Source organism: Pantherophis guttatus, chromosome 1, assembly GCF_059756535.1.
Source record: "Pantherophis guttatus breed Tessera chromosome 1, ASM5975653v1, whole genome shotgun sequence".
Lineage (NCBI taxonomy): Eukaryota > Metazoa > Chordata > Lepidosauria > Squamata > Colubridae > Pantherophis > Pantherophis guttatus.
The window spans coordinates 169,555,772-169,578,882 of NC_142063.1; the positions used below are offsets into that span (position 1 = coordinate 169,555,772).

The window sequence follows — 23,111 nt, forward strand, 5'->3', positions numbered from 1 at the left end:
ATAAAGGCAAGCATTTTACCTTTAAATGGCAATTTGGAAAGTTAAATGAGGGTCCCTTTGTTATCTTGATATCAAAGAGAAAGGTAGGTTCTACAGCCTTTAGTTCATTTTTATCTCTTTTGGCCACCAGGAGGCATGGCATTGCTGGTTTCACCTTATTGATCATCAGATCAGTCATCAGATTGTCAGATGTGAGTGGCCAGATGTTATTCTGTGAGGCGCAAATCCTTTACTGGGACTTGAACTCATGGCAATTTGAATGATTATATACAGTGCAATAGCTTTATAAGTTACCAGGCTGCTTACATTTAGCAGTTTGCAGGGAGGGATATACAGAAGTTATTAGAACGTTACTATAGGGAGAGCTTTATTTAGCTAGTGAATTGTTCTCTGCTGGCATCAAATAGAAGTGCTGGGGTTCATTTAATGAAGATAGATAAAAGGAAATTTTGCTTTACACAATATTAACTACCAACGTGAGAGTTTTCAAAGGGAATTAGACAGATCCGTGGAGGATACGTCAGTGGCTGCTTAATGGAAGTTGAGGCTACTGCTACTTAATGACTGCTTCATTATTTTACCAGTATTAGAGACAGTATTCCTCTCGATAATAGTTGCAGAGCAACACAACCAACATAATGCTATGAACTTAATATTGTGTTGTGAGCTTTTTGTTGGTATCTGGTTGACCATTGTGAGAAGAAAGTGATAGGACAGAAATGTCTTTCATCTGGACAGGCTAGCAATTTATGGCGCATCCAGCCATTGTTGTGGTGCTACTGTATATCACTGCAGCTTTGTCTTCCCATAGTGGTGGTTAAATGATGTTACAAACTGCTAATGCAAAAGGACTCTTTATTTTCTTATGAATAGAACAGTTGGTTTTTTTCTCTTTACTGGTTTTTAAATGCAGCCTTTCAAGTGGTCTTGTTTACCTTCTTTTAGGACAGAGGGGTAGAACGTCACCAAGGTGGAAAGACCAAGAAGGAGCCACATAACTGTGAAATGCCAAACCAATCAGTAAATTTTCCATTATTGGGAAATACACGAATTGACACCTCTGAATTTTGGTGTGAGCAATCCCATGTGAATTTCTATGGTGGCTTCTTTCCTGGAAAAAAGATCACATACAGTGGTAAGAAAATGCTGCAAATTTATGAGCCAAATTAAAAGCCACCACTATATTTTTATTTGTAGAGGCAGTGGGTAGTTGAGAACCATTAATGGCCCAGTGTTTCTGCCATTCAAATAAAGATATTCAGTATTCCAGAATGTAGGAATAAATGCAGGAATTAATGATGTTGCAGGAATGGTTGTATTTGTATATTTGTGTACATGACACATTGAACCACAAACCGAAATGCCAACTACGTTGTAGTTACTGTCTGGTAAAAATCGAGTCTGCATAATGTAGTGGTCCAGAAATTGGACTAGAATCAGGAAGACCTAGATTTGTACTGGAGGAAAGAAGAACTATTTAATGAGCAAACAAATAAAGGTTCATAATATTATGTGGATTGAGAACAATGAGCTAATTGAGTAAAGCACAGCCAGGTAACAGAGAGTTAGCATGGTATGCAAACATAGTCATTATACCTCCCTCTGCTGGAATTTTTTGAATTACCGGTAAGTACAAAAACCAACAAATATCACCATGGGGCTACACTCTGCTATATTACACTTGCTTTCCGGTAAATAGCTTCTTTTATATCAGAAGCAAATACTGCAACTTTTGGAAAAGAGAAAGATACAAAGAATTGGAAATTGGTTTTTGCCAGCTGGTATAATGATTGGTTGGAAACCATATTCTACCGTAATATAATACTATTTCAGACATTACATTGCCCAACATAGCTGCCTTTTGTAATCTGAGAGCTTCCTTACAAAGAAATAGCTTAATCCTTGCTGAAATGATCAAGCCACAACTGGAACATAATAATTTGTATTTAACATAATAATTTGTAGATAGTATCCACCTGAGAGTTTTATACCCCCAAAAGATGATGGTGGGGAGAATATCAGGGAAAAGACTGCTATTTTTTGCATGTAAAGTTGTAAAGGAGCATTTTGTCATGTAGGCTCCATTTCCAATGTAATATCTACAGCCTATCACAGAGTGAACACTGATTCAATCTTCAATTCAGCTGTAACAGTTTTCTGCATAGATTTTGATGAGAATTAACCATGGCTAGAGAGAAGGAAGGCAATTTTGGTTCTCTGTTTTCCTGTTTGTTTCATAGTTAACCAAAATCATCTGAAGAGCACTGCTAGCAGAGGAAGAGGACTCTCTGAAGACACAGAAGTGTTTCCCCTGATTAATCTAGGAGGTAGTAAAGAGCAAGATGAAAACACAAAGAAACACAGGAAGCTGGTCAGTTCTTTTGCCCATCTGCCAAATCCTACTATTTTGAGGGGTGAAGGATGAGTCTGAATGCTTAAGAACCATAAAAATAGTTCAAATATTTAGAATTTGTTAGCTTTAAAAAAGGATTAATTCTGGAAAAACGCACATATGTATATGGAATAAACTGGAGATTACTATTCTGCTCAAGACAAGTCTGAGGCAAGACTGGTTTACATAGGAGATTTCAAGTATGCCTCTATAGGTCTCCTGCATGAAAAATGATAAGGAGACAATTGTTCCAAAGTTAAGAAAATATTAAATCAATGAATTAATAAGTCTAGGACTGGAGGAGAGGCTACCAATTTAATAAATATGCTAGTGATCTAGTTTTCAGCATTCTGCATGGCCTCCTATTCTAACATTGTATCACAGATCAACTGAAATGCAATAGTACGTCCAACAATTAATCATTCCGAAAGTATATCCCAATAAGGAGAAATTGTACTCTGGGGTACAATACGATGTAATTCAGTGTCCCTGAGGCTGCAATTCAATTTTAATTGGAGGGAACTCCACTGAACAGATCAGACTGTGTGTCTCATTAAAATCAAAGGGAATTAAGCCTGTTTAACGGTTTATTGCACTGTGTCCTGTATACTTTTTTTCATGTTGCATATATATAACAGAAAGTCTCCTAAATAGCATGGTGAAAAGCTTAACACAGCCTTCCCCACTGGGTACCCTCCAAGGGAATTGGACTTCAATTCTTCTAATCCCCAGGCTATATTGGCCATGCTAGTTGAACTATGGGAGCAATGCCCAATATCAAGAGGGATCAGGCTGGGAAAAATGATACACATACACACACCCCTTTTATAAAATCTGTCCATAGCAGGGTAAGTGTGCATTTTTAGGCACATGATTTTGATGTGTTTTCTGTCATTTGGAACAATTTGTTGTGCAAAAACTGTCTTAAGATCTGTGGCATTCGCTATATTAAAAAGTGCTTTGAAGCTCTGTTTTTCTCCAGGTGCCAGAATTTTGCAAGTTACCTCAAATAACTGAAAGCTCACCCAGCGTTCAAAGGGAAAAAATAAAACCCAGTGAGCTTTCAAAAGAACTTATGATCCTTCCACTGCTGGTTCAGTCGGAGTCTCCAGCTAAAGCAAAAAGCTCAAGAGGTACAGCCACACCCTTCAGATGAAGGGGACTTGCTCATTACAGGTAGAGAGTCAGCAAAACCAAACTTCCAGAATGGGTTTGATAACTTGATGTCTGCTTAAAATAGCTACCTCTGGATAGGCTTGGTTTAGGTGGCTGTTCCCTTCTCTGTTGAAACACGATGCATACATCAAAAGTTGTCTGTCAGCTCATTTCAAAGGGTGCTGCTCCCACCAGCAGAATACTTGCCAAACTCCAAACACATATTCTTTCTCTAGCTTTGTCTTGTGGGTCTCTCTATTTTTACCTTGTGGGTCCTCATCACTACTTGCTCTCTTTCATGTATCTTAAAGAAAACAATCTTAATCTCCCTTTCCCAAGAATTTCCTTGATTTTCTGGATTGGCATTGCCTGTTGACATAATCTTAACTGGCTTGTTTTCTTTACTATTGAGCAGCAGCCCAGCCTCTTCAGCAAGATAGTTTTTAAAATTTTCCTCACTTCTAGCCATCAAAGTGGTTTCACGAGCATAGATATTCATGACCTAATCATTTCTTCCTTTAGCTTAAATTTATTTAAACTCTTGTACAATTCCCAAAATTATCCCAAATTTTTTCATTATCATAATTTACTGGATTATAACATGGAACTACCACAACCTATGAATTTCTATTTTCATACATCATACATCAAAAGTATAAAGGAAAGTGTGTCTCTACAACAACCTATAATCTCCCATTCATAGCTTCTGATATACAGTTTCAATCCTTCGTTCATAGTTAAACCTGAATCTTTATTTCCATGTCTGCATTTGTCAACTCAGTTCCACAATATCAGTTTACCTTTGTCCAGATCTATTACATTCCCTTTCTCTTAATTTTACAGGCACACAATATATGTAAACTCATATTTGGAGTAGCATATTTCAAACACAATTAAAGTCCAGATTTACTCCAAGGATATGCACAGTGTTCAAGCCAAGTTCTCTTATCTAGATTAACCTTGCAAGCTCAGAAATATATATGGTGTACTGTTACACTAATTTAACTCTTACTCTTTTTGTATAAGGATTTGCACATTTCTTTGGAGATAAATATCAATTTCACAATTATTTAGTCAATATTGTGCAAAATGGATGACCATTTCCATTTTACTACAAGTTTACTTTCAGGCCTCCTTTCAGCTTATGCATTACTACAATAATGCTAAACAATTGCAGAAATGAACTAAAACAGAGTGCATTGAGTTTTTCATTGTCAGCATTATATAATTCTAAAGTTTCCATACTTTCTGCAAGGTAGCTATCAAGGCCATAGTTACATACATATTTACCTGAATTCAGTTTATTTCTGAGTAGATATATAGATAATTGCATTATATGTGATTATACATTAACTCTAAACTTTTAACATGTTCGTTTTAATTTGGCTATGTTCCAGCGGTGGGTTTCAGCAGGTTCTGACCAGTTCTGGAGAACCGGTAGCAGAAATTTTGAGTAGTTCTGAGAACCAGTAAATGCCACCTCCGACTGGCCCCGCCCCCATCTATTCTCTGCCTCCTGAGTCCCAGCTGATCCAGAGGAAATGGGGATTTTGCAGTATCCTTCCCCTGGAATGGGGCGGGAATGGAGATTTTACAGTATCCTTCCCCTGTCATGCCCACCAAGTCATGTCCACCAAGCCACACCCACAGAACTGGTAGTAAAAAATTTTGAAACCCACCACTGCTATGTTCATATTTTGATTGTGGATCAGCAGCTGTTAGGATTTGTTCTCTTACTTTGCAGGGACTTGTTCTAAAGAAGTCAAATCTGAGACTGATGTCATTGATAAGCCATTGGCCCTTTTGCCAAATGATCTAGTTTCAGACACCAAACGTAGAAACAAGCAGAGGCAAACTATCAATGATGGCCTTCTAAGGGCTTCCCAAGATACTTTTTATCTACCCCTAATAAATCCAGGCAAGTTTGCACTGAATGATGGGAAGAAAAGAAAGAGAGAAGTGTTCATTGGAACTGACAACACAGAACAAATAGGTAAGATAAATTTAGTTAACAATAGCATGAGCTTAAATGGCCATTAATTAGAGTTGCTCAATTTTAAACAGGTTTTCTTCAATGGTTCAATTTTCTAAAGATTATAAATAGCTGAGTTTTCTTAAATTATATGCCAAACTCGCAAATTTGCAGATATGAAGACTGCAGATAGTCATGAATATAACCACTAAAATACAGATAGTTTTTGACTTATAACCATTTGTTTAGTGACCGTTTGAAGTTACAACAGCGTTGAAAAGAATGACTTATAACCAGTCCTCGCACATATGACCATCACAGCATCCACACAGTCACATGATTAAAATTTGAGGGCTTGGTCACTGGCATATTTATGATATGCCGGGGTCATATGATCATCATTTGCAACTTTCCCAGGCAGCTTCAGACAAAGTCAATGGGGGAAACAGGATTCACTTAATAACTGCATGATTCATTTAACAACTGCAGTGAATTGTGTAACAACCATGGCAAAAAAAAAAAGGTGAGAATTGGGTGCAACTCATTTAACTGCCTTGTTAGAAATCATGGTTGTAAGTCAACCACTACCTGTAAGGGTTTGTTTAGAAGAAACAGTAAACTACAGAGAAATATTTAGGATTTTAAATGTTGCTAATTTCCAATACTGGTTAAATCTGAGATTTTCTTTTAGTCCAGAGAATTTATTTCCATTGATATAATATTATTCCTCTTTGTCTCAACCCCTTAATTTCAAGAAAGCCATAAAAGCACATCGCTCAATATCCTTCTGACCAGTCCTAATGGAGAAATGATCTGTCCATCACTTTTGAGATCTGTTCAAACTACAGATAATCCCAGGGAATTTGAACTAGCTACAGATGAAGAAGGTAAGGAGAAAAGTTTGCTTTAAAAAGAATAGATTTGCTCATATAATTTAAATGTCAGACAGCAGGAATAAAGAGTGTAGCCAGATTAATAGATCTTCTTCAGACAATATTACTTTTGGTATTAACAAAACTGCTAATGTGTGTGTTCCTTTATGTAAATTATTACTTAATGAGAGGGTAGAGCCAAGATAGGGAAGAGGCATCATCCCTCCTCCAAAGGGGTACTTTTTTTATCATTGTACTTTTGCTATTTGCTCACTACAAGCAATATTTTCTTTTCTTTATAGTAAATCTCTACAGAAGCATTGATTGGTTGATAACATTCTATCAAATCAATAGCAATAGCACTTAGACTTATATACCACTTCACACTGCTTTATAGCCCTCTCTAAGTGGTTTACAGAGTCGCATATTGCCCCCAACAATCTGGATCCTCGTTTTACCGACTTGGAAGGATGGAAGGTTCAGTCAATCTTCAGCTGGTCAGGATCAAACTCCTGGCTGTGGATAGATTTAGCCTGCAATACTGCATTCTAACCATTGTGCCACCATGGCTCAATGTTGACTCTTAGCAACCATACTGAGAGATTTTCTCCATTGCCACTGTAATTGAGTCTATCAACCTTGTTATTGCTTGTCCTCTTCCCTTTTCTTCCACCTTTGCCAGCACTAGAACCAGTGGTGGGTTGCCCCTGGTTCAGACTGGTTCGCAAAAACCGGTAGTAAAACCGGCTGGAGGCCCTGCCCACCGCCCCGGATGTTGCTATTAGCAATCTGCACATGCGCAGAAGTTTCTGCACATGCGCAGAAGTTTCTGCACATGCGCAGAAGCAAGGCACATGTGTGAGCAAAGCAAGCACACACGCAAGATCCCGTTGCGAACTGGTAGTAAAGGTAAGTAGAACCCACCCCTGACTAGAACCTTCTCCAGAGAGACAGGTCTTCGCATGTGTTTGAAGTTGGGTAATTGGAGCCTGGTCATTTGTACACTGAGTGAGAACTCTTAAGTTGATTTGTTCAATGCTCCTCTTGTTTGTTTCCTTGGCTGTCTATATTATTCCCAGGGGTCTTCTCCAACACCAGAATTCAAAAGTGTCAATATTTTTTCTATCCTGTTTCTTCAAACTTTCACTTCAATAAAGTGTCACAAGGAATACCATTGCCTGCATTATTTTGATTTTTCTAAAGGAGAAGGCAGCTTATTTTTATCCTGGTCAGGTGGTGATATTCTGTGTCAGCCAGCCAAGCTTTTCAGAAGTACTTTGATGTAATTTTCAGAATTTGATTGAGGTTGTTGGTGTGCAAAGGGGAAAAAAAGAATCTTATTTTTTTAAAATGTGTTTCATTTTTTATGTTCCCCACTCTTTTCCAATAAATATGCACATATATTAGCACCTGTACAAAATTAACAGAGCATTCCTGTGATTCTGTTAACAGTGATGGTTTGCTAGTTAGATAGGAGCTATTCAAACAGTTTCATTTGTACAGAGAAATGCTTTCCATCTCAGCCTATCCTTAGTAACCATCAGCAGCAATTTCATTCTATAATCTCCTTGATCTCATCCATCTGTGTTATCCCTGGTCTTCCCATTCTTCTATTTCTCTCAGCTTTGCCAAGCTATCTGTTTTTTCTAGACCATCTGTCTACATCATATGTCCAGAATATGGATATTGTGCATGCTGTTCATTGCCTCATTTTTTTGCATTTGACTGATTGATTCAGATAACCATTAACACCAGTATAATGTCTGGATCACATAGCTGGGGATTCTATGTGTGCACACGTATACACACACACACACACACACCAGCAAAGAAAACAGCAACACAATACCACTTTAAAGATAGCATAACATCCCAGTCTTCATGGGATTGCCACTTCCAACCACTTACTACCATATACTCCATGTTGATAATGACCTCCACATTATCAGTCCATGTGCAATTAGAGTACAATACTCATTGGTCTCTCCAATATACACAGGGAACACCACCTGTCCAATATGAGAGCATTACCTTATCAGAATACAATAACAAGACAAGAACCAGGATCTGGTTCCAGTGATACACATTGCAGGATTTTCTGCAGATGAAGGATATATTCTTTTTGTAATAGAGACTACTGTGCAACTAGCAACACTCTTGTTAATAGGCAAATAAACCATACAAATAAATGATGGCTATTCTCATCACAAGCACAAGAACCAATCTAACCTGGTGCTTCTTTTTCTCTGTATTGTCATGTCTGGCTCACTAGAATGACAACAATGCACTCTCTGCATTATTCTTATTAATGCTGTTTCTCCTACTTTTCATTTTTCTAAAACTAGTTTCATTACTCTTTTCCAGTGATTGTGTTTTTCCGATACTACTAAATTGTGTTCCAATATTCACTGACACCATTCAAACATCAAATAAATAATGCATTAACCCAGTTGTCAAGGCCTTTGTAATCTCCTCGGGATATAGTACATCTTACTGAGCTAGCATGGAAATGGCCTGAAAGGGAGTTGTAGGCCTCTAATTGTAGAGATATAATATCTCTACAATATTATTGTAGAGGCTCACTCTGGCTCAAACTTTTGATTCTAAAGCTGCAATCCTTTATAGAATCACACTGAAGTTTGTGAGTTTCCAGTGAACATCAGTGAGCTCTGAAAGCAGTGAGATGAAGAGGGTTGCTGCTATTTTTATAATTGGGCTTCTGTGCCTTTGAACGATATACAAAACAGAAGACTACACTCAAATAAACTAGACACTTGAAAGAGTAAAAAAGTATGATTAAGAACCCCAATGGAGAGATACAGCTTCTCTGTAATACAAAAGTTTTCACTGAAACTATATTCAGTAATGCTTTGCCTTGCTCAAAACTAAATCAAGGATCTTCCAAGCAGTGAGACATATTAGTTAGAGGCATAGCCCTTCTGTGCTTTTCTGATGGATTTTGCCAGGGTCCTACAGCCAGCCACCTGTAGGCATTAGCAACCTGCTCTTTGGAGTTTGTGATTAGAACAGACAGTTGTTTGGGTCTTCTATTATGCAAAATGTTCTGAGATGCAGGGCCATCTCTACTGGCACTTTATAAGACAAAAAGGCAAAATAATATCCTGGGCTAGAAGAAAAAGAGTGTACAAATTATTATTAGTAGTAGTAGTAAAAACAAAAATGATAGAATAATAGAGTCATATTCATCCTCTATTCTCTAAGATATGAGCTCCACAAATGAAGCTTATTCCTTTTTGGTATTATGCAATGCTGTAAGTTAATCAGAGACCAATTTCTCTGATCCTTGGTGGCTGTGAGCTGAAGATAGAGATTCTCTATAGAATTAAATTGCAAAGCAGATTCCGGGTAGGGGAGAAATGGTCTGTGCCTCCACAAACAGCAGAGACAATATGGCAAAGAAAGCCAATGGTGCTTCTCCGGACAAGGAAAGTCCAGGAGGTTGCCCACTTTGCTCCAAAGGTCTGTTCCTCATAAGAAGACCTACAAGATCTAAAGAGGTTTTGCAGGCATTCTGCGAGTCTGAACAACAGCAGCCATGGAAGAGATAGCAAGCTCACAGCCTGCATAAAGACATTGGTTTTGCAAACAACCATCCCCCCCGCAACTTTTTAAATAAATTTGGAAGACAATTATCTTAAAGTCAAAGAGATCTTCAGAGGAGCAGAGCAATCAAGCCACCCAGTGAGTGATCCTTCTCCCCAGATTAAGGATGAACCAATTTAAAGGATTTAAAAACGATTAAGGGCAAATTGTTGCCAAAGGTTTAAACAAAGAAATTTTATAATCAACTAAGGAGATTGTTGAATTTAAAATTATTGACTTTAAAAATTTTTTGAAACAAATAAGTAATCTATATTTCCATGGGAGAGTTTTGTATGGAATAATTGGAAATGATTGGTTAGCTCTGCAAAAGAAAAGATAAAGGAAAGTTGCTTAAGACCATCTGAGGGCAGAACTACAAAATGTTAAATGGAACTAAAGACTTAATGATCCAGAAAAAACAAAGGGGTGGGATAAAAAATCAGCTCTTCTTTTACTTTTATTTCTTCTTTGTCTGTTGAAATGGCTATTACTAGAACAGTAGTAAAACATAGAAATGACAGAAAAAGGATTACACTTGAGATATTAGAAAGGATCATTGAGGAACTGGGAAAGAATGTTACAGCTAGAATAGCAGCATCAGTAACTGCTTTTGTGAATGCAACATTTAAAAGAGAGGAAAGAAAAGATGGAAGAAGATGTGAAAAACAAATCTGAATAATTTGCAGGATAACTGAGTGGAAAGGTGAAGCAAATACAACTCAAGATGGCAATTTTGGAAAACAAAATAGAAATCCAGGGATAAAATATAAATATTAAGTCAAGAGCAAAAAAAACCCCTTAGATAATGGACTATTACTGGGCTTACAAGATAAATAATCATGTTTCAGACAAAAGGTTTTCACTTGGTGAAAACAGTAATAAGAGTACTTTGGAACCTTTAAAAAAATTAGAGTGGGAGGAAGAAGACATGGATAGATATCAGGTCCTACAATAACATCTTAATGTCAAGTTAAGGATTAATAAAGCTAAAACAATGTATAAGAGAAAATAGTACAACTTGGCTGTTTGATCAGGGATCGGTAATAAGTATTGTAGGAAGTTAGCACCCACCCCTTTCCTGGAAGAATGAAATATTTTAGGAAATATTAAAAAGGCAGAATATTATATTTTCCTGGATGAGAAATGGAGAAACATGTTTTAAAAGACAAGCAGCTTCCTGCCTCCCCCCACCACACCTTTGTTAATGGGCCATAATCTGCAACACAATAGCAACAGAAACTAACACAATGGGACCCATCGAGGACAGAAACTCATCACATGGCACCTGGGAAGATTACATCAGCCAGCAAGACTAGTTAAGACCCTCACCCCTTGGCATTAAATGTTAAAGTAGGATTTATTGTATAGTTTTAAAGCGGAAGGTGGTTTTGATTTGTTGTAATAATATATAGATATAAGTTTGGGAGAAGAAAAAAAAGGGCAGATTATTGCCAAATTGGGAGTTATAATACTATTATGCTAAATTAGAAGTTATTTTACAATGTTATAGTATAATGTCTTTTTTTTTCTTTCTTTCTTTCTTGAAATGTATGGATAAAGGGGGATGTTATAATATTAATAATATTTTTAGTAAGTAAAGGTCAGTATTTAGAGGAGGGAGTAAGTAATCTGTTATGAATTAGGTTTTTTGTTACGAAGAAGTCACGGGGGGGATGGGTGGGGAGGGGGGGTTAGGGAGGGGGAGGGAAAAAAGGGGGGGGGATTTGTATTTGAAAACTTTTTCAATTAAGACCCTCACCCCTTGGGAGTCTGACAACCAATCAGGATACTCTTTCGGGGCCCCAGAAAGTTCAAAGCCAGAGAGAGCATAAAACCCGGGGACTCACTGTATCTCGTCCCTTTTCTGTTCAGGAACTCAAACCATGTGATCCTGTCCACCATTAAACCATCTTTCCAAGCAGTCTCCATGTTTCCAGTGTCTTTTTCCCCACTTGGAGCTGAACCCAGAAGGATATTTCTTCCAACAGTATTTTTTACAAAATACTGGAAACCCTTTCTGGACATTTTGTTGAAAATGGATAGAAATGAGTTAATGACTTTTGGATTTGCCCCTTGAAAATGACCGGGTATGGGAAGAAGTGATCTATGTAATTTAATTTCAAAGTAGGAGGAATATCAGTTCTTTAAATATATTTTCCCTTTTTTTATCTTTCCTTGCCTCTATTTTTCCCTTCTATTTCTCTTTAGTCTATTTGTTTTGTTTCTTTTAAACTTATTTTATATTATCTTTAATACTGTTAAAATGTTTCAGTAAAAATACTTTTAATAAGAATTAAATGACAAAGCCACTTTTTCAGCAAAATCTGGTTGGTAGGGATAGGATCTGGGGCTGAGTGAGCATGAGCTCTCTATTCTGCCTTAAGGCCAAGATAACTTGATTTGGAGATTTACCGCTATATACCCAGATCCTCTAAGGGACGCAGTGGCTCAGAGGCTAAGAAGCTGAGCTTGTCGATCGAAAGGTTGGCAGTTCAGCGATTTGAATCTAGTGCCACGTAACGGGGGGAGCTCCTGTTACTTACTAAGCTTCTGCCAACCTAGCAGTTCGAAAGCACGTAAAAATGCAAGTAGAAAAATAGGGACCACCTTTGGTGGAAAGGTAACAGTGTTCTGTGCACCTTTGGCGTTTAGTCATGCCGGCCACATGATCACGGAGACATCTTTGGACAGCGCTGGCTCTTCGGCTTTGAAACGGAGATGAGTACCGCCCCCTAGAGTCGGGAACGACTAGCACATATGTGCGAGGAGAACCTTTACCTTTACTTTTACCTTTACCCAGATCCTGCCACATAAATCTTTGCATCTGTTTTTCTATTAACTGCAAGATTTAAGGAAATCAATTGCAAGAATGAGGAAGGATGCCGAAACAGTGTTTGTCAATTTATTATTACCTTCCATGGTGTGAGTGATATAAAATAAACAGTCTTGGAGAAAAAAAATATTTCTGAAGGCACTATGACAGCCACTTAGGCAGGAGTAGGGACTCACATCCTAAATATGTCCCTGAGCATGCTCATTCTCATTCCCAAATACCACAATTAATATTCATATTATTGACCCTTGGGGATTCTTGATACTAACCTCCTTTTTTCAGATAGCTGATTTCAGATTCCCAATAGCTGAAATGCAAAACATCAAACAAATAAAATTTAGCCAACAGTTCATCACCATTCCGGAAAAAAGCTTTACCTGATCCAGTTTTGTGCATGGCATGTCTTGAATTTGCCAAACAATGCAAGATTTCAAAGCCAGAGGCTGGCAGAAAGGGATTGATCTTGGAAGATCCTGGATCTTAATGGATGAAGGCATCTGCTGTCTCTGTTTCGAGGAAGAAAAGGCACATAAGATAAAAATGGTGTTTAACAAATCCTAGATTTGGGCTTGGGTTTTGAAAGGACAATACATCTCCTTCAGTTTTTCTTTTTTTTTAGCTTAGACAATAATTAGAGAGGAGCCAAGCTGGGGACTTTGATCAGGACTCATATAATGCTGCTACCTTGGATCTGGTGTATTTCTTGGCTCAAGCAGTGAAATTGCACAGCTTGAGCAATTAATTCTCAAGCCTTTGACAAAGTCAGATGGATTCTAGTAATGGTCTGGTTCATTAATGTTTGCTTTGCCTTTGTACTACTTTTCTTAGAAAAAGGGGCCATACTTTTATACAGCTCTCAAACCCCAGAACCCATGTTGCCAATTAGCCCAATGCAGGAGATGTTCTCAAATGCCATGGTCTTTACTCCAACCAGAGCCATAGTGATGTGCAAGATTAACTGGGTACAAATTGATGCAATCTTCCTGCTGTGCAGCTGAAAGGTGGGAACAGTGTGAATCATACAGTTTCTGGCTAAAAGATTCTTTTGCCAGTAGATTGCCTTGAGCAAAGTATACTTTTACCACCCAGTTGTTATTATCTGGACATTGAGACTGACAGCCTTATAAGGTAAAGGGCCCTTTAAGTCAAGCTCAACTCTAGGTGCCTCATCTATGTGGTTTTCTTATCATGCGATATCTGCTAACATTGCCTTTTTCTTGGATTTTTAAAAATTCCCTATCTAGGGTTCTACTGAGATTGTTGTAAAACTGTTCAAGAAAGTTTTTTTTAAAATATAAATTAAAAGCAGCTATTTTGAACTCAATGCCTATTTAGTTATGATACAGACAAGCACAGGGCCACATAAAGTAGATTATGTGGCCCTAATTATAACATTAGATATAATTATTCTTGAAATAAAGTACATAATAATAATGTAATTATGCATGTTAGTTTTCCCCTAACCAAACAAGTCAATACAGTGCAAGGACTACATGCTGTTATTTCAGAATTACTCACTTATAAAATAGCCAGATTCTTTGTCCAAATCATTCTTATGTTCTTCTGTTCTGCATTTGGTGACTAGTTAATTTTTTCCATTTTAAATTTTAAATTAACCACTAAGTTCCATTGCCATCCATTTATTGCTATTCTATACTGGTTACAATTTGATTTTAATGAGGCTTCTGATGTACATTTTAACTGATTGTATGCTTTATTGGATGCCAGGAGTGTCAAACTTGTGTCGTCATGGTGGTGTCACATGACATATCACGATGTTTTCCCCCTTCGCTATACTGGGTGTGGGTGTGGCCAGCGTGTGACACATCCGGACTGCAGGCCATGAATTGACAGCCCTGCTATAAACCGTCATGAATCCTGATTGATTCAGCAGTATAAAATAAAATGAATGAATGATAACTTGGGAAAAATATAAAATGTCTAGAACAAGCCATGTTCAGAGCTGCAGTTGACCTCAAGAGCTACTAAATTGGGAGCAAAGATTTGGACTTCCCCAAATTTTCAAATCTCCTTATCGCTTGACACTTTCTTGGTGTACCTGAATGGCTGCAAATGGAATGTATATAGATGGTCTCTGCTGCAGTTAGAATATATTTTGTTTTAAATGTGTTTTAATACACTTTCATGGAGACTTTGCCTATTTCTATTGCTACATTCCTTTTGGAAGGATTGATCTGCCATCTCTCACTTAAAAATAAATTCATGTGGCATTTTCAGTCAGAGTATATATCAAGCTCAAAATTCATTAAAGAAAGTCCTTTAATTTTTCATGCCCCAGAGTATTTACCCTTGAACTCATGCCAAAGAATTAACATTTAATTAAATCTTCACAGCATGGTGTTAGTTCCCTCAAATCCAATTTTAGCCTGTTTACAGGAAATCCTTCTTATTGGGCTGCTTTCTCTTTAATTGTGGTTGCCTTTATCCACATTCCTGAGATTGCAAACATTTCTACTGCAATAAATAGAAGCTGGCTAAACAATATAATCCAGAGACTAATAAGACAGAGAGGATTGGTATTTAAATGCTTTGTTTTTTTAGATAACATATTTATCTACTTGAAAGTAGGGTTGGAACTTAGTGTTTGCATGTCACTGTGGTAGTTAATGAGATTTCAGATACCTTATCTTTTCTTTTTGCAACTACCCAGCTACAGCCTTGAGATTTAGCCTTGCTCTAAATTAGGATATTTATCTCTTTAGTTGAAAGATGTAAATCATAATTTTAGGTTTTGCTTTGCAGAAGCACTAAACATGTAAGTAAGCACAGATTCCCTGCTGCAAGCATGAATAAGTATTCAAGGCCATCTCTTTCTTTGCAGCTGGGAACTATCCCAACTCTGCTCTTCCACTGGCTTCAAGCAAAAGAATGTCTATCCCATGTAACACAGATAGTCCTCGACTTACAACAGTTTAATGACTGTTCAAAGTTACAATGGTACTGCAGCATTCCCATAGTCACATGACCAAAATTCAGACACTTGGCAACTGATTCATATTTATGACTGTTGTAGTGTCCCAGGGTCATGTGATCCCCTTTTGCAATCTTCTGACAAGTAAAATCTGTGGGGAAGCCAGATTCACTTAACAACTGTGTTACTAATTTAACAACTGCAGTGATTCACCTAACATTTGTGGCAAGGAAGGTCATAAAATGGAGCAAACTCCACTTAACAAATGTCTTGCTAGCAACAGAAATGTTGGGCTTAATTGAGGCTGTAAGCTGAGGACTACCTGTAATAGAATCCAACGTCTCTGGTGGAGATTTTTCCTTTACTGTAACTGCATGAGCCTAGCATTAAAGGATGGCACTTCTGATCTAAATAAAAAGCATGGCCTTTTTCAGTATCCCGTTGCTTTTCAAAAGGGATAGACTACAGTTCCCAGAATTCAGGCTGGAAATTAGCAGAATATCAGGCCAGAACACCTGGAAGGTATCAACTTCAGAAAGTGGCCGTAGGCTATAGATTCTTTTCTTAGGGAAAAGAGAATCCACCATGATGCTAGAAGGTAAAGAATACTAGACTGTGTATTCACATGCAGATTTCTTACAGGGTATTGAAAAGATTCTTTTCTTCCCATCAAACTAATTAATTATTTCCCTTTCCCATATCATTTTTCTGATTAGTTTTAATTACAGTACGCAAATTGTCCTTTATAGCATAAAAAAACAAAACAAACAGCTTGAAATAATGTTAGAACATTGGAAAACTAAAGGTCATTGTGGGCATTTTTTTTTAAAGATGCTGAAGGAAAATGTGGGAATGAAAGATCATGGTAATGGCTTAAGAATGGTACATTAAAAAAGAAATAGGAGGAGTGTTGCCCAAGGAAAAGCACTAGTCATAAATATCACCAAGGTAAAAATGGAGATCAGTTTGGATAGTAAATGTTTGTTGTGCTGAAATAGGGATCAAATAGTTGACTTTATAATAATTAGGCATAGCAGAACTGGACAGACTAATGACGAAAAAGGCATGATGGAGTTGGGAAGACATTACACTGGCACTTCTGTAGAAAGTACAGATCCACAAATAAAATCATGGAAAACAACAGAGCATATAGGATTTTAACATTTAAATTGACACCTGGGACACCAAATATTATTGAAATTGAAAATAATCATTGTTGTTTTATTGATGTAGCCATTCCAAGAGACAGTAACACAGAAGACAAGAAATTAGAAAACATTTTCAAATTACTGAGATTGGCAACATTTGGGTGACATAAGTGTGATTCCACATGGTCTTGGAAACAGTTTGGATTCCTAAAATTGGAAGGGCTTAAATCATGAAGAAGAAAAGTGGCCAACATTAGGTGCAAAACACAATTAGTGGAATTGGAATAATAATAGAAGTGAAAGCTGTTCTGGTACTGAATATCATGCTCCCTTCTATGTGGAATAATTTTCCAGTCTCATTCTTTAGATGACTCCATTTCCGAAGGATAGTTTCTCAAGATATATGTTCTGCGTTTGGCCTTTTATTTCTCCTCCATCTAAAGAGCAATGAAAAGGTTCTTTTGCACATTAATCAATTATTACTCAACTCTTAAGAATGATCCAAAGATCTTTTCTCTATTGCTAATGAAAAAATCTGTTTCTCAACACCCCAAACATAAGCATTTTACATAGTTTCTTTCTAGCTAGCATGCTTATTTTATAGTGTATCTTGCAGAAGTGTCATAGCCTTATTGCTTGGTTTCTATAGCAGTTGTGTGTGCATTACAAACTTATTATGAGTATTCATGTGTGTGCAAAGGAGCTAGCCATCACTTTTCTGAAAAAGGAGCTTTTAAAGCATGGATTAGGTTTCCCTATATTTCCCAAATGAATATGAAAATAAAAAAAAAAGTTCTAGTGCTCACTACTCAATGCCACAGTGCTGTTTCATGTCTGTAACTCTGTTGTTATTGTTGTTATTTTTTCTTCTTCAATTGATAGTCCTTCCTTATCTGTATTATATATCCATTCTTCCCCTTTTTAACAGTAGGCATGATACTTTAGAACTATAGAATATTCCATAATACTAAGAATCAAAGGCTTCCTGCCACTCCGTAACGTTTAGAAAGTCTCCACATCAGTCATCTCCAGGGGTGTCTATTAGATTATTTAATACAAATTTGTGCAGAAATTAAACACATTTTATTCAAAGAGTGAAACATAATGTGTACATTTGATTAATTTGTCAAAGCAAATATTACTTAATTAAGGAATTCAGTGATTACTTCCTAATTCATAAATATTAATTATGATCAAATGTTGTTGCCTAACACATTAAAGGCTTTACTTATTTGATGATTTAATTTTTGGAATTGGAAATCTTACAGTTTGTGTTATTAATTAAGAGATATAATAATTAAGGGGTATACTTCTCTGACTTAATTAAGTAGGAAATGTTAGAATCCTTGAGTTCAGCCATTGATTGGTACAATACACTCAGCAATTTTAATTATTTATGGTTTTAGTTTTAGAAGATGAACTATCCATGGAAGTAAGAAGACCTGCTTCCAGTAGTCTGCCAGAGATTTGCTCTGAAGATCAAGCATCAAATGAAAAGGTATCATCAATTACAGTGTTTGATCTGTGATACATAGGTGGTAAGAAATGATTACTGATAGTCCCCAATTTATGATTGATCACTTAGCAACTATTCAAGTTATAACAGATCTACTCAGGGCTACTTACAACCTGGATTCAAAGTTCCAATGGCTATCACCGCCACCCAGCAGTCACGCCTTCACATTTTGGACACTCGGCAACTGGCCTGCATTTACGGCCATTTGCAGCATCCTGCAGTCACATAATCATGACTTGGGTTTTGGTTTTGGTTTTTTGTCAGAAACCAGCATTTACTTGTAGTTTCAGGAAAGAATGCCTTTTGTAAACAATGGATTCACTAAACGACCTTGGTCTTTGCTTAATGACTGTAGCATTCACTTTATAATTGCCATGTAAAAAAGACCACTGCAAAAAAGGTCAAAAAATTGGGCACAATCCAGTGGTGGGTTCCTCCTGGTTCGGCCCGGTTCGGCCGAGCCAGTAGTGGTGACGATATGACGTCACCAAACCGGTTCTCTTTGTTCGGGAGTTGGGGTCCCCCGCCCCCCCTGCGTTATTCTTACCTTTTATTTGGCCCCACCCCCAATCTATTTGCTGCCTCCCAAGTCCCAGCTGATCGGCTAGAAGGAAAAAAACCTGTTTAAACTCTTGCCACCGGGCTTCAAAGGGCCCCCCTACAGCTGATCAGTGTTAAAAGGCAGTGTGGTGGTAGACCGGTGCCTCCAAAAACAAATGGATAGACTGGTACAGCTCTGCAAGCAGTTAAAAGCCTGGTAGACCAGTACCTCTGCTAAATCCTAAATAATTGTCACATGACCATCAAACCACACCCACATAATAAGCCACACCCACAGAACCAGTAGTAAAAAACCCACCCCTGGCGCAATCATGTAGTAACCTGGTTAAAGACCAGCATGAGTATTACAACCATAATTCTGGGATCAAATATGATCCTAAGTCGAAGACTACTTGTACTTGTACAGGCTTATTCTTTGAATTCTGAAGGGATATTTTACTTGGGAAGCAGAATGAAGGAAACCATTTTGAAGTGAAGTATAGTTCTCCACTAGAAAACAGACCTTGTAATATGCCAAGGAGAGCTAGGGGGGAATGGGGGCGGGTTAAGTCTCTAAGGTAGAAACCAGGAGACTGAGTTCTAGACCCATCTTAGGCACAAAACCAGCTGGGTGACTTTGGGCCAGTCTCAGCCTTGAGAGTGTGAAAAAGGAACTAATTTCAATAAAATCCCTACTTTAACCAGAGCCTAAATGGAATGATCCTAATCCTTACTTTTTGTAGCCTTGGTTAACAGGCTTCTTTGTTTGTTTCCTCTTCTAGGTCTATCTTCATTTAAAATGGCCAAAGCTTTTCTTTATCTCCCACAGAGGAAAGATTAACAAAAATGAGTCTAAGTATATGGTGACAAAGAACATCTCTCACTCAAGGATGTGTATAGTGTGGCTGAACTTGTTTGGCGTGAAAACCTCATTTGCAATCTAGGGGATGGATCGAGAGGGCCTTCATAAGTCCTCTTCTTTGCACAAAAGAGTGTTTTAATATTGCAAAACACTATACTTTGAGAGCTGCCCAGAGTTGGTAATAATATGGGTGGCTATATAAATGTTTTAAAGAAATACATTTAAAGAAATAAAATCCTTGCGTGAAAATACAACTGTGACCCCAGGATGTTCTCTGCATGCTCAAACATTGGCTAATGTTTCAAAATATGTGCTAGCACAAGGCCTTAAAGAGGTTCACATACTCTATTTGATAGTGTACAAGAGTTCACTGAATTCATCTTGGAAACCAACTATTAGAATAAAATATTTTCCTTTCCAGCTGAGAAAAACCGATCTTCAGACAGTAAAATGGAATGCATTTCCTACAGAACTGGTCTAAGTTAGTCCAATAGTAATGAGTAATTATATTATATGTATTCATAGCCGAGGCTTACACATCAGGGTTGCAGACAATTTCAACTTTTTCTCTTGACAACTGTAATAGCTTTCCATACATAGGAATAGTAATTTTAGAGCAGCAAACTTCTAATTTTAGATACCCAAGGAACACTTTTCAATGTGAAAAATCAATGCATTAATGTGTTTCGAATAAGAAGTTTTATTTGTAGAAAATAAGTTAATGTTGCAATTATACATTTCATACTATGTAAACAGAAATGTTGAATCCTTGGATGATTTAATGGGGTTCTGAGGGGTATAGTTTAAATAGCATAGTTCTAGAGTAGCAGTTTTCAACCTTGGCAATTGGGGAATTCTGGGAGCTGAAGTCCACAAGTAACAATTTTAGAGTAACAATTTCTTTTAAGGCAATAGTATGAAGTGGAGCATTTCAGACATGATGAGAGGGAGATATAAAGAACCTATTTATACCACAAGAGCATTAAGTGTGTCTACAATTGTAATTTTCATTCTAGGAAACCATCCAACTTTCTGTTACACTGAAGAATGGACACTATGCCCCACCTGCATATAAAAGGCTGGTATGTTTAAGCATACATTATTTTCAACCACAGTTAAAGAAAACTAAATATGGAAACAATAAACTGTTCAGAAACAAAGTCAGAGAAATCTATTGTGACATAATTCCAAACATGCATAATACGTTCAATCTTAATTTTACTGGCTAGAATTCTAAATCCTCAACATAGATCCTAAATAACATAAATTTTGATTTATATAATTGAACAAGTAGAACATAAACCTTATGATGATCTTGGGTGGGCTCTATTCTCACAATACCACTTTCCTTGGGGCAAAGTTTGGGGAAATACACATTCTGATGTGCAAAAAAGAAGCCAAGATGAAATTAAAATTGGGCACATGCCTATTACATATAAACAGGCTAACATCTAGATAGCATCCTTCATTCCACCTGGTACAGTAGATCAGGTGGCCTAGGTAGGTAGCATGTGCCCTTTAGCAGAGCTGATCATCTGAGGAATCCAAATTAAATGGCAAGATAACTGATAACCTTTTGTTCTCTAGAATTTGCCCATTTGAGACTAATATTTTATCCGCCAAATGATAGGATAGGCCTTGACACATTACATTTAAAGACCACTCATACTGACCTAATATTTGGAACATTCCCTATCACTACCTTAATGTATGTCTGCTTTGCCTGTTAGAAATAACCCTTCTGTGTGGAGCTATTTGCAATATCAGTATATTTGTAAAATAAAGATAAGGTATGTCAGCCCAGTTTTGAATGTGCTTAGTATGGAAAAGGATTCCAGCTGAAGTATACGAGAAACTATAATTCTGTTTTGGAGACTATAATCCAGATTCCAGATTCCTGGCACTTTCGTACAACTAAAGTTCAGTGGTTCTTAAAGGAAAGTTTCAGTATTTCCAGGTGCTTAACTGCTTGCCTGGTTTTGTAACTTCATTTAATTGTATTAGTTTAAGGAGTACTTTGTATGAGATGGTATTGCTGCAGATCAGAGGTATGCTAAACTGTACTTTAAATTCCCATAATCCTTCCCCAGTTTGTTTAACGTTTATTGAGATTTAACACATTTATAGGCATCAGGATGGGAACACCTGGGCTGTTCCATGTGGTAACAACTTTATGGAGTATCAGGCAGGGTTCAGTTTTTTTTCCCATCAGTTATTTTGAACCTTGAAAGGGAAGACATGTCCTGGATTGAAATAGTCTGTAAAACAAGTCTGTTTTGTGCTCGTCCTTCTCTGGCAAGAAGGCAGATTTTTTTCTGGCCCCTAAAATCCATCTGGCCCCAAAAATCCATCATGAAGCTGAACTGATCCCAGTGCAGGAAATCTCTCTTCGGTTAACTTTGCTCTTCAGCTTTCTTGTCTGGAGAAACTGAGTTAAGGCAAGGCTCCCTCCCCAATGGCTGTTACCCAGATGCTTCTTTCATCACTTTTCAATAATGGCTTTCCCTCCCCAATCCAGCACTTCCTGTTTTTCTCATTTCATTTCAGCTTATTACCTGAGGGAGAAAATAATGAGAATGTAGGAGCCAAAAGAGGAGTCAGTAACTTGTACTCAGCATCTGGAGCTGACTGCCTCTGAGACTGAATCAGGCCCATCTCATAGAATCATAGGGTTAGAAGGGACAGCACACTGCTGACTCATACTTAAGCAGTGGCCCACCATGATACCTAGATCCTTCTCATGGGCACTACTGTTGAGCCAGGTACTGCCTATCCCATACCTATGCATCTTGTTTTTCCTCCTTAAGTGTAGGACCTTCCTTTTCTCACCATTGAACTACATGTTGTTGGAACTAGAGCCATGTCTTCTTTTCAAGCCAGAAATTGCTCTGTTTTCCCTGTTCCTCAGAATAGTTGTTGCAGCAACAACCAAATTAAAATAAGCACCCTACTAATGTGATCTATTGCACATCAAGGTAGAATTAATACTTGTTTAATAGAAGTTCAGCCTCATCAGAATAGGCAAAGGTGACCGTTGATTGGAAAAAGGAAAAGGGGAGCAAGGTTTATGTCATGGTAAATGTCTAACTACTACTTCTCCCTGATCACCCGGACCTGCAAGGGTTAACTGACCACATATCCCATAACCCCTGTAGCCACTCCTTACCTCCTTGCCCCTCCTCCTGGGTATAAAGGCTCCGACCACATGGTCCACAGATTATTCCAGATGTATACCTGAAAGAGAAAGGTACAAGGTCAGTGACCTCCAGTACCATTAAATCTATAA

The 23,111-nt window shown here is 37.5% G+C and overlaps 1 protein-coding gene across 4 annotated transcripts in view; it reads left to right on the forward strand.

The window, feature by feature from the left end:
- KIAA2012 (KIAA2012 ortholog) overlaps positions 1-23,111 on the forward strand; it is an 88,104-nt gene that overhangs the window by 23,721 nt on the left and 41,272 nt on the right. For all 4 annotated transcript variants that reach the window (XM_034430988.3, XM_034430991.3, XM_034430992.3 and 1 more), the window contains 7 exons: positions 946-1,135; positions 2,241-2,371; positions 3,375-3,525; positions 5,292-5,540; positions 6,275-6,406; positions 18,314-18,405; positions 20,842-20,907. In XM_034430988.3, the coding sequence (XP_034286879.2) occupies positions 946-1,135; positions 2,241-2,371; positions 3,375-3,525; positions 5,292-5,540; positions 6,275-6,406; positions 18,314-18,405; positions 20,842-20,907 (1,011 nt within the window). The remainder of the gene's footprint in view (positions 1-945; positions 1,136-2,240; positions 2,372-3,374; positions 3,526-5,291; positions 5,541-6,274; positions 6,407-18,313; positions 18,406-20,841; positions 20,908-23,111) is intronic.